Source organism: Dinoponera quadriceps, unplaced genomic scaffold (assembly GCF_001313825.1).
Source record: "Dinoponera quadriceps isolate SergipeBrazil2010 unplaced genomic scaffold, ASM131382v1 scaffold1846, whole genome shotgun sequence".
Lineage (NCBI taxonomy): Eukaryota > Metazoa > Arthropoda > Insecta > Hymenoptera > Formicidae > Dinoponera > Dinoponera quadriceps.
The window spans coordinates 1,547,124-1,558,484 of record NW_014556140.1 but is presented as its reverse complement, the minus strand read 5'-3'; the positions used below and the strand labels follow the sequence as shown (position 1 = coordinate 1,558,484).

At 41.1% G+C, this 11,361-nt stretch overlaps 2 protein-coding genes across 2 annotated transcripts in view; one reads left to right on the top strand and one right to left on the bottom strand.

Moving 5' to 3' along the window:
* The window catches only part of LOC106746969 (pleckstrin homology domain-containing family M member 2), a 9,366-nt gene extending 528 nt beyond the window's left edge, over positions 1-8,838 (top strand). The window contains exons 2-9 of the mRNA XM_014624177.1: positions 1,546-1,741; positions 2,204-2,391; positions 3,146-3,340; positions 3,557-5,260; positions 5,339-5,563; positions 6,220-6,801; positions 6,904-7,023; positions 7,116-8,838. Coding sequence (XP_014479663.1) covers positions 1,546-1,741; positions 2,204-2,391; positions 3,146-3,340; positions 3,557-5,260; positions 5,339-5,563; positions 6,220-6,801; positions 6,904-7,023; positions 7,116-7,232 — 3,327 coding nt within the window. The 3' untranslated portion in view covers positions 7,233-8,838. The remainder of the gene's footprint in view (positions 1-1,545; positions 1,742-2,203; positions 2,392-3,145; positions 3,341-3,556; positions 5,261-5,338; positions 5,564-6,219; positions 6,802-6,903; positions 7,024-7,115) is intronic.
* Positions 8,839-9,410: 572 nt separating this feature from the next.
* LOC106746927 (39S ribosomal protein L47, mitochondrial) lies at positions 9,411-11,054 on the bottom strand. The gene is made up of 5 exons (XM_014624074.1): positions 10,879-11,054; positions 10,357-10,524; positions 10,051-10,265; positions 9,713-9,872; positions 9,411-9,618 (listed from the first exon to the last, which is right to left on the bottom strand). Exons 1-5 carry the CDS (start codon positions 11,040-11,042, stop codon positions 9,477-9,479), a joined length of 849 nt encoding a protein of 282 aa, XP_014479560.1. The 5' UTR covers positions 11,043-11,054; the 3' UTR covers positions 9,411-9,476.
* Between the last annotated feature and the right edge of the window lie 307 nt (positions 11,055-11,361).

Sequence of the window (11,361 nt, the reverse complement as noted above, 5' to 3'; positions counted from 1 at the left end):
GAGTCTCCCCGGAGTGCGAAACGCATTCCGAAGTGGTCATTCGAGATCGCACGCTTGCGAGATCGATACGTGCATGCTGTACATCCGAACGAGAGGGAACCTGGCTCGGGATCGAATTAAAGAGAGAGACTCGAGCATGTTCCGCGCGACGACGAAATCCTCTACTGCAAAATTCCGTGTTCACATCCGTCTCGCACGTTCCGCCTCTCGGGTTGCACTCGTTTCCTGCCTGCCTGCACGCGGAGGAAGCGCGGATCTCGTTGCTTCGACGACGACAAGCCGAGGAATTGCCTCCTGGCCGTGCGGTGCGACGTTTCCTCGTCTTCCGCTGCATGGCATGCGTTTAGAAAGGAACTAGGATACATATCGTGAGAACTATACATATACACGTATACATATATATATATATATATACATATATATACATATATACGTGTTTCGTGTGACGTCGCGAAAACCCTACTCGCGAATTAATCGCGACGCAGCGAGCGGCTCGAAATCGAACCGTTCATGCACACACGTACACACGCACACGAATGATCGCAGTGCGCGAGTACGCCACAGATTCGACGTCGCACGGTTGTCCCTTTAAACGCGTCGCGAGGCTTACGTTTCTCTCGCTTCTTCGTGCGTGCAACGACGACGACGACGACGCTGCTGCCCAGAAGTGAGTCATTCTGCACTTTCGCCGTGATCGAAGCTACCTAGCTGTCAGTTCGCATCGACGTTTGACAGTTGCGCGGATGTGCGTTGCACGGAACAGCTGATAAAAGGCCCATTCTCCGTCTCGCGCTTTGTGCGCTTCGCGTGCTTCGTTTCCTCTCTTCCGCCGTTCTTCTTGATCGTTTCATTTTTACCGTGACTGACGAGAACGTATTTAAAATTAGCGTCAGTCGTAGCGTCTGGGGGGGTTTTGTTTTGCTCGTGCCAGCAGACGTGAGATAAATGCTCCAAGTGAAAGGTAGAAGCGTGCGTAAGTTATACGTTGTTTTTTTTTCTCCTTATTGTCCACCTTTCCATATTTTCAGTGTTCTCTCGCCAATTGGAACTAGCGCTCGATCAAAGCAGCGCTTGAACTTATCAAAGTGCAAGCGACTACTTTTCCGCATTCTCGCATTTATATTTTTATACACGTATATTTCTCGTGTTTCCAACGTTTAGCACGTATTTCAGTTGCGCAATTGTCACTGAATGAATGCCTTTATATACATAATGGTTGACTTATAATTTTAAGACACGTTTCATGCTCTAAATCTCGATCTAAATTATCATTTTGTTTATTTTTTTGTTTATTTACTTTTCTTATATTACACATATGGTTTGTCATTAATCACAAACAGAACTGCTTTCTAGTTTAAGACACAGGGCAATTATTGTACGTTACTCAAAGACAGATTCAAGGCATAAAACATTGTTGTAAACCGATAAGTCAGCTATTCCGCTAAGGTCCTTGTTCTCTTATAATCTGTTCCATTTGGTAGGAAGACAATTCTTAATGCAATAAATAGATGATAAATGAAGATAACGTGTATGTACTTTGAACAGGTCTACGCTCAAAGTCTATATGGCACCGTAGTCCTGGATGGTGACTCCTGGTTGGTATACTGGCTGGACCGGGCGCTGCGTCACGGATTGCGTGTAGAGAGACATGGGTACTGGGGCACTGCTAGAGAACTTAGCCACCAAGATACTGTCGTGGTCATTCATGCATTGCAGAGTGTACTGACGTCTATTGGAAAAGGTACGCACAAACGTTGATCGTACAAACAACGTAATCCCCCTCTTGTGTTTTTTTACTGTTCAATTCGCATTTGACTGAAAATGTGTATTTAACGGATGCAATTGCGCACTTTGTATCTTATCACAGAACTGCTGATTTTTATTGAGAAACAAATCTAAAGTCATAATTTGCATTTCACACTTAATAATTAACAATTAATTAATAATTGGAATGACTTAAAGTTATACATAATAAGGAATAATTACGTAATTTTGAACTATTTGATTTGGGAAAACTTTCATGATAATGTGAACATTTAAATATATCTCAATCGGCAGTGTATCATCCGGTTAAAGTATTGGACGTCATTTAAGCGAAATCAGAAATAGCATATAGGCTGTATCCAAGTGCAAATATAGTTCAGTGTTCTTATTTGTAATAGTGTTATGTTAATGCATATTATATACGCAATGAAATGTGCAGGTCGAGCATGGCTCTATCACACTCTGAGCGAGGGCAGCTTTGAGAGCTATCTGGCCTGTTTACTGCGAGACACCAAGACATTAAAAAAGCAGTACTTTCCACATGCGCTTGTAAGAGATGCTGATAAGACCAATCAACTGGTCAATCTTCTCGCCGGTCTGGAAAACGTGTCCTTCACATTGCAATTGGTACGTTCAGTAAATGCAGTAAATAACGGGATATAAAGAGTTCATGGAGCAGTTTCGTAAGGCAACAAGTTTGAGAGAGAGAGAGAGAGAGAGAGAGAGGGGGGAGCGAAGATTAACTTTCTCGTCGCCGTATGTTTGGCGCATCACTCTTATTTTATTTTCCCTCGCATGGAGAGCGAGATATCAATATCACCCCCTGGTTACACTTATCTCGCTAATGAATAATATCAATCACATATAACACGCGTCGTGTATGCCGATAGATCTTTTTATATAAAGTTGCAGCAGTTATGTATGCACGGGGCAAACGGGTTATCGCTTTATTTTCGATCGCATACTTTATTTCGCGCGTGCATATCGCACGGTTTGCTTTTATTCACGGAAAATTTTGCTGGAAGCACCGTTACCGAGAGGGAAGAAGAAATTACTTTTATATTTCCGTTATAGGATCAGCTTAAAGTTTGCAAGATCCGTCGTATTAACGCGCGGTTGATAACTTATGCGTTAGTCGCAAAACGTTGATTGTAAAACAGTTATGTGGCAACTGATTTCCGTACACTTTATCTCGCACGCATTCTACACTGCACGGTCTGCTGTTTGTTCATGGAAAATTTCCCGCAGGCTTATTGGCTTGGTGAAACTTTTGCTTATTTTCAAGTTACATGATATCGCGCGTTATGTCAACGTGCGCGACCGATAATTAATGATACAGATATCGGCTGGAATAAAACTGATGACTATTATGTGTATGCAGGATGTGACGTATTTGGACATCTGCAATTACATGCCACAGAGGCCTATGAGCGTAAACCCGTCGGGAACAGTCTTATCGTTGCATCTAAGGTCTTCTAGTGTTTCATCGAGCCTAGCTTCTCCGGGGGACAGCGGCGTTGCGTTCGACAGCGATATGGACCTCGCGAATGAGACCGACGGTAGCAGTTACAAAGAGGTAGAGATCGAACGAAGATCGTGCGGAAAGATCTCTATCCAATATTCGGACCCAACATTATCCGAATACCCGATTATTTGGATAGCGGATAAATGTGCAATGTTTCAAATCCGGGCCCAAAGGTCCAGAGTCGGAGTCGAATCGAAGATAATCGGATATCCGGGTAATGAGATGTCCGATTACTTGGGAACATACACATGGTGTGAATTTTTGCAGGAGGATTTCTCGATGGACGACATACCCAAGTACCGAAACAATAGGTACAAGACGATTATCAACAACTGCATGGAAGACAATAAGAATTTCGGATCCAGCGACTCCAGCGAGGATGGCAAGACACCGACTCAGTCGCCGGCGATCACGAAATTTCAGACCGTCATGATGACGAAGAACGACATAGTCAACCAGAACGTAACGCGTAAGCTCGACGATAACGAAACAAATTGCTCCAGTTTGGAGACTATCAAAGGCTACGACTTCTACAGCAAAAGTCTCGACGAGACCAAGCTGGATAAAATGGGCAAAATCGATAATGGCACGAAGGATCTTAATAAGAGAAGCACTTATTACAGCGACAGCGCTTACAGCTTTAAAAAAAATATAGATCCTCGCAATTCCTATCTAATCAATAACGATACGAATTTGTTGGAACTGAGTATGACTATCTCCGATTGTGATAACATGGACACTCCGTACGGCATTTTGAACACTATTAACATGACCGACGCCAGCATTCTGTCTTCCTCCAGCTCGGAAGCCATAGTGCAACGTAGGCAGCGTAAGAAGAAGCGCGGTGAAAGTAAGAAGCGGGTCAGCTTCCACGAGGACATACTGAAAACGATGAAGCTGGAGGACGACGAGAGCTACGCCGATTTCTCCATGAGTTTCTTGTCCCCGAATTCCGTTCTGAAGAGGGACGCTCAGAAAGGCAGGTACAGTTGGTGCGCGCACGGTGACTCGCCCTACACTCAGAAGAACGCGAATGCGGGAAGGAACGCACATTCGGACTGTTATTCCTTCTCGTCGTCGTCCAGCACGTTCGACAGCGACACCGACAAGCAAACGCCGTCGAAGTTCTGCATCGAGGTGCCGTGCCAACGCAATTGCAGGTGCAACTGTGGCTTATCGCTGTCGGAGCGCGGGGCGCCAGAGGGTCAGGAGGATCCAGGCAAGAGCCTGAGGCCCAAGATGGAGATAGAGCTGGAGGAGAACGAGGCCCAGGAAGCCTACATCGTCGAGAAGGCGTGCGGTAATATCGTTGAGGATCCACCGAGCAAGGTGGAGATGCCGCAAACTGCAAACCCGAAGAAGTACGCCAACTCTAACAGCGACTGGTCGGACGTGGATAGCGTGGCAACGTCCGACCTGGAGGAGCGCAAGAACAGCCGGCATCTGGCTTCGCCGCTGAAGAAACGCAACATGACGGCGATATTGTCGGGTGAGAATAGCAGCAAACTCCTGGCGCCGCCTCTGCGTCAGGCGCCGTCGAAGACGTCGCTGCTAAGCAGATTCCTGAAGTCGATCACGGAGAGGAAGTTCGAGATCAAGAAGAATAAGAAGCCGCCGAAGGCGAACACTCTGTACATCAAGGGGGTCAAGACCAGCTACGATTCCTTCAAGGATTTCAACGACAATCTCGACAAGGAGATCCAGGAGAACGTGGCAGCCGAGAAGCAGGAGTTCAGCGGCGAGAAAATCAGCCTAAAGTTGCGCGAACTTTTCAAGAGACACATTTACCGTGATAAAACGGAAGAGTTGTACAAGGTGTACAAAGTTAGGAGCTCTTACATGACAAACGGCGAGAGCAAACCGATGATCGCGCTGTTGACGGATAAGACGTTGTACTTGACCGGCTCCAAGATCGATCATTCTTATAGCAACCAGTTCGTTATTCCTTACAACGAATTGGATGTCATAATGGTACGGAGGTTTGAAGTAATCGATCGTATTTCCAGGTGCCTCTCGATAAGTGAGATACATGTATATGTGTTATTTTAGGTCGGACCGAATGCACAAAATATTTTAATATCCAACGCCGACTGCGAAATGCAGTATCTCTTCTCTACCGGCAGCTCGCAAACTACCTCAGAATTAATTGGTCACTTGGAAATGGCAATGAGACGATCGCCGTCGAAACCGAGGCTTCCCGCTGTCAAAGAACTGAATTACGAGGATATGCACATTCTGAAGAATTCGATTCTCTCTGACACAGCAGTGTATCCGGTACGTAGATCTAATTTTTTTTTGTGTTATTATTGTAGTATCCTAAATTATTGAAGCATTAATACGTTCGCTGCTGCGTGGATCGTATACGCTTCATGTCAGTGTTTTCCGTTTAGACTGTCTCATATCTTTTCGTTATTTAAATGTAATTTATCATAAAATATACAGGATGTCCCATTTTAACTTATTCTCCCTCTTCCCAAAACCTTTTGATCGTAGGAGAAGATGCTTCATACAAAAGTTGTAGAGTTTCGAGTGGGACATAATATTGTGACCTTGAATTGCACCTAAGTGGTGTTTTCCCAGGGTCGTTTTGATGTTAACGTTATTTTTCTTTCTTTTAACGGAGTCATATAGTTTCTTTAACACAAATCCATTCTTCTGTTCATTATGTGTTGAAAAGCGACGAGTTTCATTATGTATTTTCGCCTGTGAAGAGCAATTCACGGCATAGTCCTTCGCTCTTATAATATCTCGCAATTTATAGACTCGACTTTACTGCTACGAGACTTTCGCTAGTAACGATCGGCTGCAAATTTAACGAGAAACAAAACTGTGTCAACCTTATCGACAAATGTGGATTGGTTTATGTATTGTTATCTATGTGCGATCGCCATGCGTCTATTTCTGGTTTTATCTATTATCTATCGTTGCAGGACGAGAAAATCGAACACTACAGCCTTATTTACATGGAAGACGAGCACATGTCTCCGCCTAGCACGCCGTGCGGGCCAACGAAAGAGGGCGACCTGATGTTCCGGCCGCACACTTATCAGCATTTACATCCGAACGCGCCCACAAATCCCTGGGAGGCCGGCTACTTCGTTCTGAAGGGCGGCGTGGTTTACATGTTCACAGATTCGAATCAGCGGCTTCCTAAACGCGCCATACCCTTGAAAGGTGGCTTGTGTCAGGGCTGTAGAAGAATCCCCAACTCTCATCGGCCGCACACCTTCGAGATACTGCTGAAACCCAACAAGTCGTACCAGTTTGCTGCTCCGGACGAATACGTAGCTTCCGAGTGGCTGCAAAGCTTCGTTCAAAGCGCGTCGGGTCTCTTCGACAGCTCGGAAAAGCGAGAACCGTTGCCTTGCAGCCTCATCACGACCACGGGACACTTGGTGGCGATGAAGGAGGTCCATCCCGGCACACAAAGGGGTCAAACTCTCTCATGCGCCTCTATCAAGGATTTAACGGCGTTCCGAGTGCCGTTAGTGCAGCAGTCATGGTGCATATTGGTGAGTACGCATCGACGTGCCGGTGAAACGTGGAGCTGTAATATTATCTTCTTCTCTACCATCAGTTCCATGCTTCGTTACTGATTAAACACGTGTTTTCAGGAATTCGCGTGTCGAGAGGTGCACGAGAATAGCGGTGATTGGGTCATATATTTTACGGATTATACGGAGCTCTGTGCTTTCAGAGAGATTCTGGAGACATTGTGGGCGGATGTAAACTTGGTATGACGTTTACACGCGCTACTACATCTCGCAAATGACGATTTCGCAACACGATACGCAGGTACTAAAACGCGGTTTTTCGTCTTTTGCAGGGCGAGTTTCCTATGACGACGCTTCCACCAGAGGACAAGCTGCAACGACGTTGCTCGGACGCCAGCAGAGAGCTGGAGCACGCCTGGCGGTACTTGTTGCCACCGGCTTTAGAGTAAAAAGGAAAAAGATGTACCAGTAGACAATATATAACAGCGTTATCTAAGAAATTATTTTATCATATTGCCATGAAATGGCGACAAACGCGAGTATTCAGGTAATTGTGCCCGGAAAATCGGTACACCGATGTGTCGCGTGTCAAAGTTATATACCGCTTACGCAACGTACTCCAGATTCCGTTTGCCTCCGTTTCGAATTAGGTGCCATATATCTGTCACTTGGAACTAGAAACAGTCGGTGTTACCTTGTGGCTTATAGGTAGGAACAAACAGATATATCTTTATTCAGACATACGGCACCTGAGTTATGGCATAATAGAGTAATTTCTTTTCTTTTTTTTTTTTTCTAATTTCAAGGTACAAATATATGCGCAGCATTCTCGCTACATTGCGATGTTGAGAGATCGATCATTAGAGATCTTGCATAAGATACAAGTTACCGTAAAAATCGTATAGGTGACTATTTGAGGAAGGATCACACAAAATGATGCAACATCTTTCCTGTAGCATAAGCCACCATAATAAGCTATTAATTTATAATAACGCAAGGAAATGTGTAATATAACGGATAATTGTGAGACAACATTGTATTGATTACTATATATAAATGTCTATATACTCACATATACTGAGGAAACGAACCAGTATGCATTTGAATACGCACTATTGATATTAAAAAGTAGTTATTTATCGTCGAAGATGATACCATATAAGATTCAGAGACACTTATAGAATAGCTTCGACACGAGGAATAGTAGCTTCGTGAAAATCGCTTGTGAAATTATATGATTTAATACATTCCCAACCGATAATTATAATTCAATCGACTTTATTTTCAGAGAGTAATTTTCTACGCATAATCTTGATGTATCATCTCAAGATTATAAAATTTTAACTCCATACGGATCGATTTTTTTTTTTTAGTGTACAGGTATGAATGCGAAGTATAAGGTATATAGTTGTATTATACGTGTTATATAAAGTAATTTTGTTTAATTTGTGTAATTTTATATTAAAGCTCATGCAGCTTGAACCGATGTTTGGTTGTATCGCGCGTTGTACTAAAATCATTTGATATTTAACGCTTAATGCGAAATGAAGCAGCGAATTTTATTTGCAGGGGGCACATTAAAATGATCATAATGATTTGTGCTTGGAAGCGGAACTTGAAAATTAATTTTGAATTCTAGATACGCAGCCTGTCGTATGGTAATGAGATTACAATATCAAGAAAATTTATACATGGAAATGCATTTTATTTGCGGCATGACATTAACATGTGAAGAGTTATCTTTCCTTAAGTTATAAATCTTTTTCGTTACCAAAGCTACATGAACAGATGCATTCCATATATACTTGTGAATAAATATTTAACTTATGCATTATTTCATGTAGCTGTAAGTGATTGTGATATGCTGTTAAGTAATAAATGTCACTTGTTATTAAGTTCATGAGATTTCTACATGAAATTTATGTAAATTAAAGGAGCGAATATTGCGCGCGTGCGCGCGGGAATACAAAATTGGTTTTATATGTTCGTTCTTACTGTGTGAAAAGTACACGGGGTTAAATTTTCTACAGGTGAAAATATATGTTCTAAATGTTACATCCGTATACCTTTCACACAATACTTCCGTATCCCTACACAATAGCAAAAATTATAATAGGAAATTAATAAAAACTATATAAAGAATTTGGTCAAATAAGTCTCAGACGATTTTTGTTTTACCAATTTTTCACCATTACTTTGAAATGTACTGTATCTTTAAAAAAAAGAAGAAGAGAAAATAAAGCACTTTAATCGAAACTGAATTCAGTAGATTTTTCGACAATTATAACGATACTTGATAACAACGAACGTTTATTCATTATCTTTTGCACCATATATTTCCTTATTATTTTCTAATTTTATATATTTTACATATAAAGAGAAAACATCTGGCTTGCAACATGATAATCTCCTTAATATTCTAAAATCCATTGTTATATGTAACTCGGCTAACAGCGGTATTAGATAATATTACTTTTCTTAAATGTGTGACCTATATTACAATTACAATATTGCATATTCAGTCTATATATGCACAATTTATTTAGAATTTATTTCAAGTGGGGATGTAGACTCGAATGATTATATTAAAAAAAAAATGCAGCGGAATACATAAGTCTATTTATGTATAATGATCAGATTTGTCGCATATATATTTGGACAATTTTCTATTCTATTAACATATTAACATGCATTTATTGAGGTGCTACATGGCCTATTGATTTGTTTAATTGCTTCACCATTTTCAAATCAATATTTGGATATTGTTCTTTTAAAGCTTCAAGATCCATATTCGGGAATCTTCTAAGTAACGTTGTTGCACGATTTCTCTCACGGCTGAAAGAAGACAAAGAGATAGCCTTTTCCTATGAACGTAAATAGATTGAAATGTGTATTAAATAAATAGGTAGAAACAATAGTTGCTACAAACTTCTTTGCTTTGCGTTTCTCATTCCACAACTTTTCTCTATATAGTCGCAGGAACTTCCGAACTGCATATCCACCATAGCCAAACTGATACGTCTTGCGCCATCTTGTATTCATGAATTTTGGAATTGAATGTTGACTCATTCGGTAATAAAATTTCAGACCTAAAAGATAATAATATAAATAAGTTTATGTAGTTTTTTTTCTTTATTTATACCTCTGAAATTTTCTGTGAGGAAAGAAATTTCTCATATCTACATTGCATGATACATACAATGGACAGATGTTTTGATTGAAAAAATTTCATGTTTCAAATAAATTACATAGATCTTAGAGGATTACCTAGAGGATTGTACACCATTTTCCCAGGTCTCTCTCCTGTGTAGCCAGTCTCAAGCAAATGGTAAGCTCTATTTCTCTCACGGACCACCGACTCCAAATTCTTCATACTGTTTTGGACCTTATCTAAACGTTCAGGATTTGGGAAAATCTCATAAGCTTCTTTACAAGCTTCTTCCATAGTCATGAGCATATTACGTTCCTTCATTAACACAAACCTATATTTGTTCAAATATATTAATCTAGGAAATATGTAGAGAAACCAGATCTACAAATGTACAAATAATACACAATGTATAAATTTCTCACCACAACTTATGAAGATCCGAGTTGCTTTTCAGTCTCAATTCCTCCATCCTCCAGGACCGACCAACTTTTATCTCCATTTTCCCCCAATGTTCCGGGTTCTCAAAAAATTCCATTAAGTCACGGCGTTCTGATGTGATATGTATGAACGCACAATGGAGAGCCGGTATACTGGATTTATGAAAAAGTAATATCAGGTCTCACTCAAAACTCCAATCTGTATTCTTACATACATTTAACATTATATTCATAACACCATAATGTAAAAGACATGAAGTATTGATACGACCTGTAACTTCACACATCAAAACAAAAAGAAGTTATTTCGCAGACGAATTTTACGTATAAGGAATTGTACACTTATATATCTTAGATATGACGAGTTCTCTTTCGAAACATTTTTAAATTGAGAAAACACCTTCGGAAATTAACACCACGATCGCAACGTGCATTGATCACACACATACATGCAGATAATAACATAAAGTACAAATAAGACATATTTGAGAATGTAACAGTACAAACCGGCGAAGAAACGCATGTTTAGGGGAAGCGACAATGCTCGATGTCAAAGATAAATTTGTAAAGAGTTTCGTTATATTATTCACGCTCTTAGAAACCTGCACCGCTTTCATGAGCGTCGCCATTTTTACGACGATCGTTCCGGAGTAAAGACTCGAGATGTTCATTATTGAACCAAGACCAAGGTCCGCTTAGTACTGCAAACGCTTTCGCAGTTCTCAAGGAAAGAATATTATTGGTCTTTACAGCGCTTCGAAGCATTCGCTGCGTGGAAATGGACCTTAGTTTTCGGGCGTGATCCACTATTTTCTTCGAAACATTTTCGCGGCAGATATGACGTCATTAATACGTCACAGATTTTCGCTAGCAGTTTACTCTCGGATCAATAGCTAATAATTGATACCGTTTTTGCGTGATCGTTTAATACGCCCTCTGCATCCATTTTAGTTTGTTTTCAGTTTTTTTTTCTCGGTTTTCTCTCTGATA

Bases quoted from the DNA above. Each gene is read 5' to 3' on its own strand.
- LOC106746927 (XM_014624074.1), bottom strand. From the start codon at position 11,042: ATGAACATCTCGAGTCTTTACTCCGGAACGATCGTCGTAAAAATGGCG. The intron at 10,525-10,878 runs GTTTGTACTGTT...TCATAAATCCAG, and splicing joins AAACATGCGTTTCTTCGCCG to TATACCGGCTCTCCATTGTG. The intron at 9,619-9,712 runs GTTTGTAGCAAC...GTCTTCTTTCAG, and splicing joins GAGAAACGCAAAGCAAAGAA to CCGTGAGAGAAATCGTGCAA.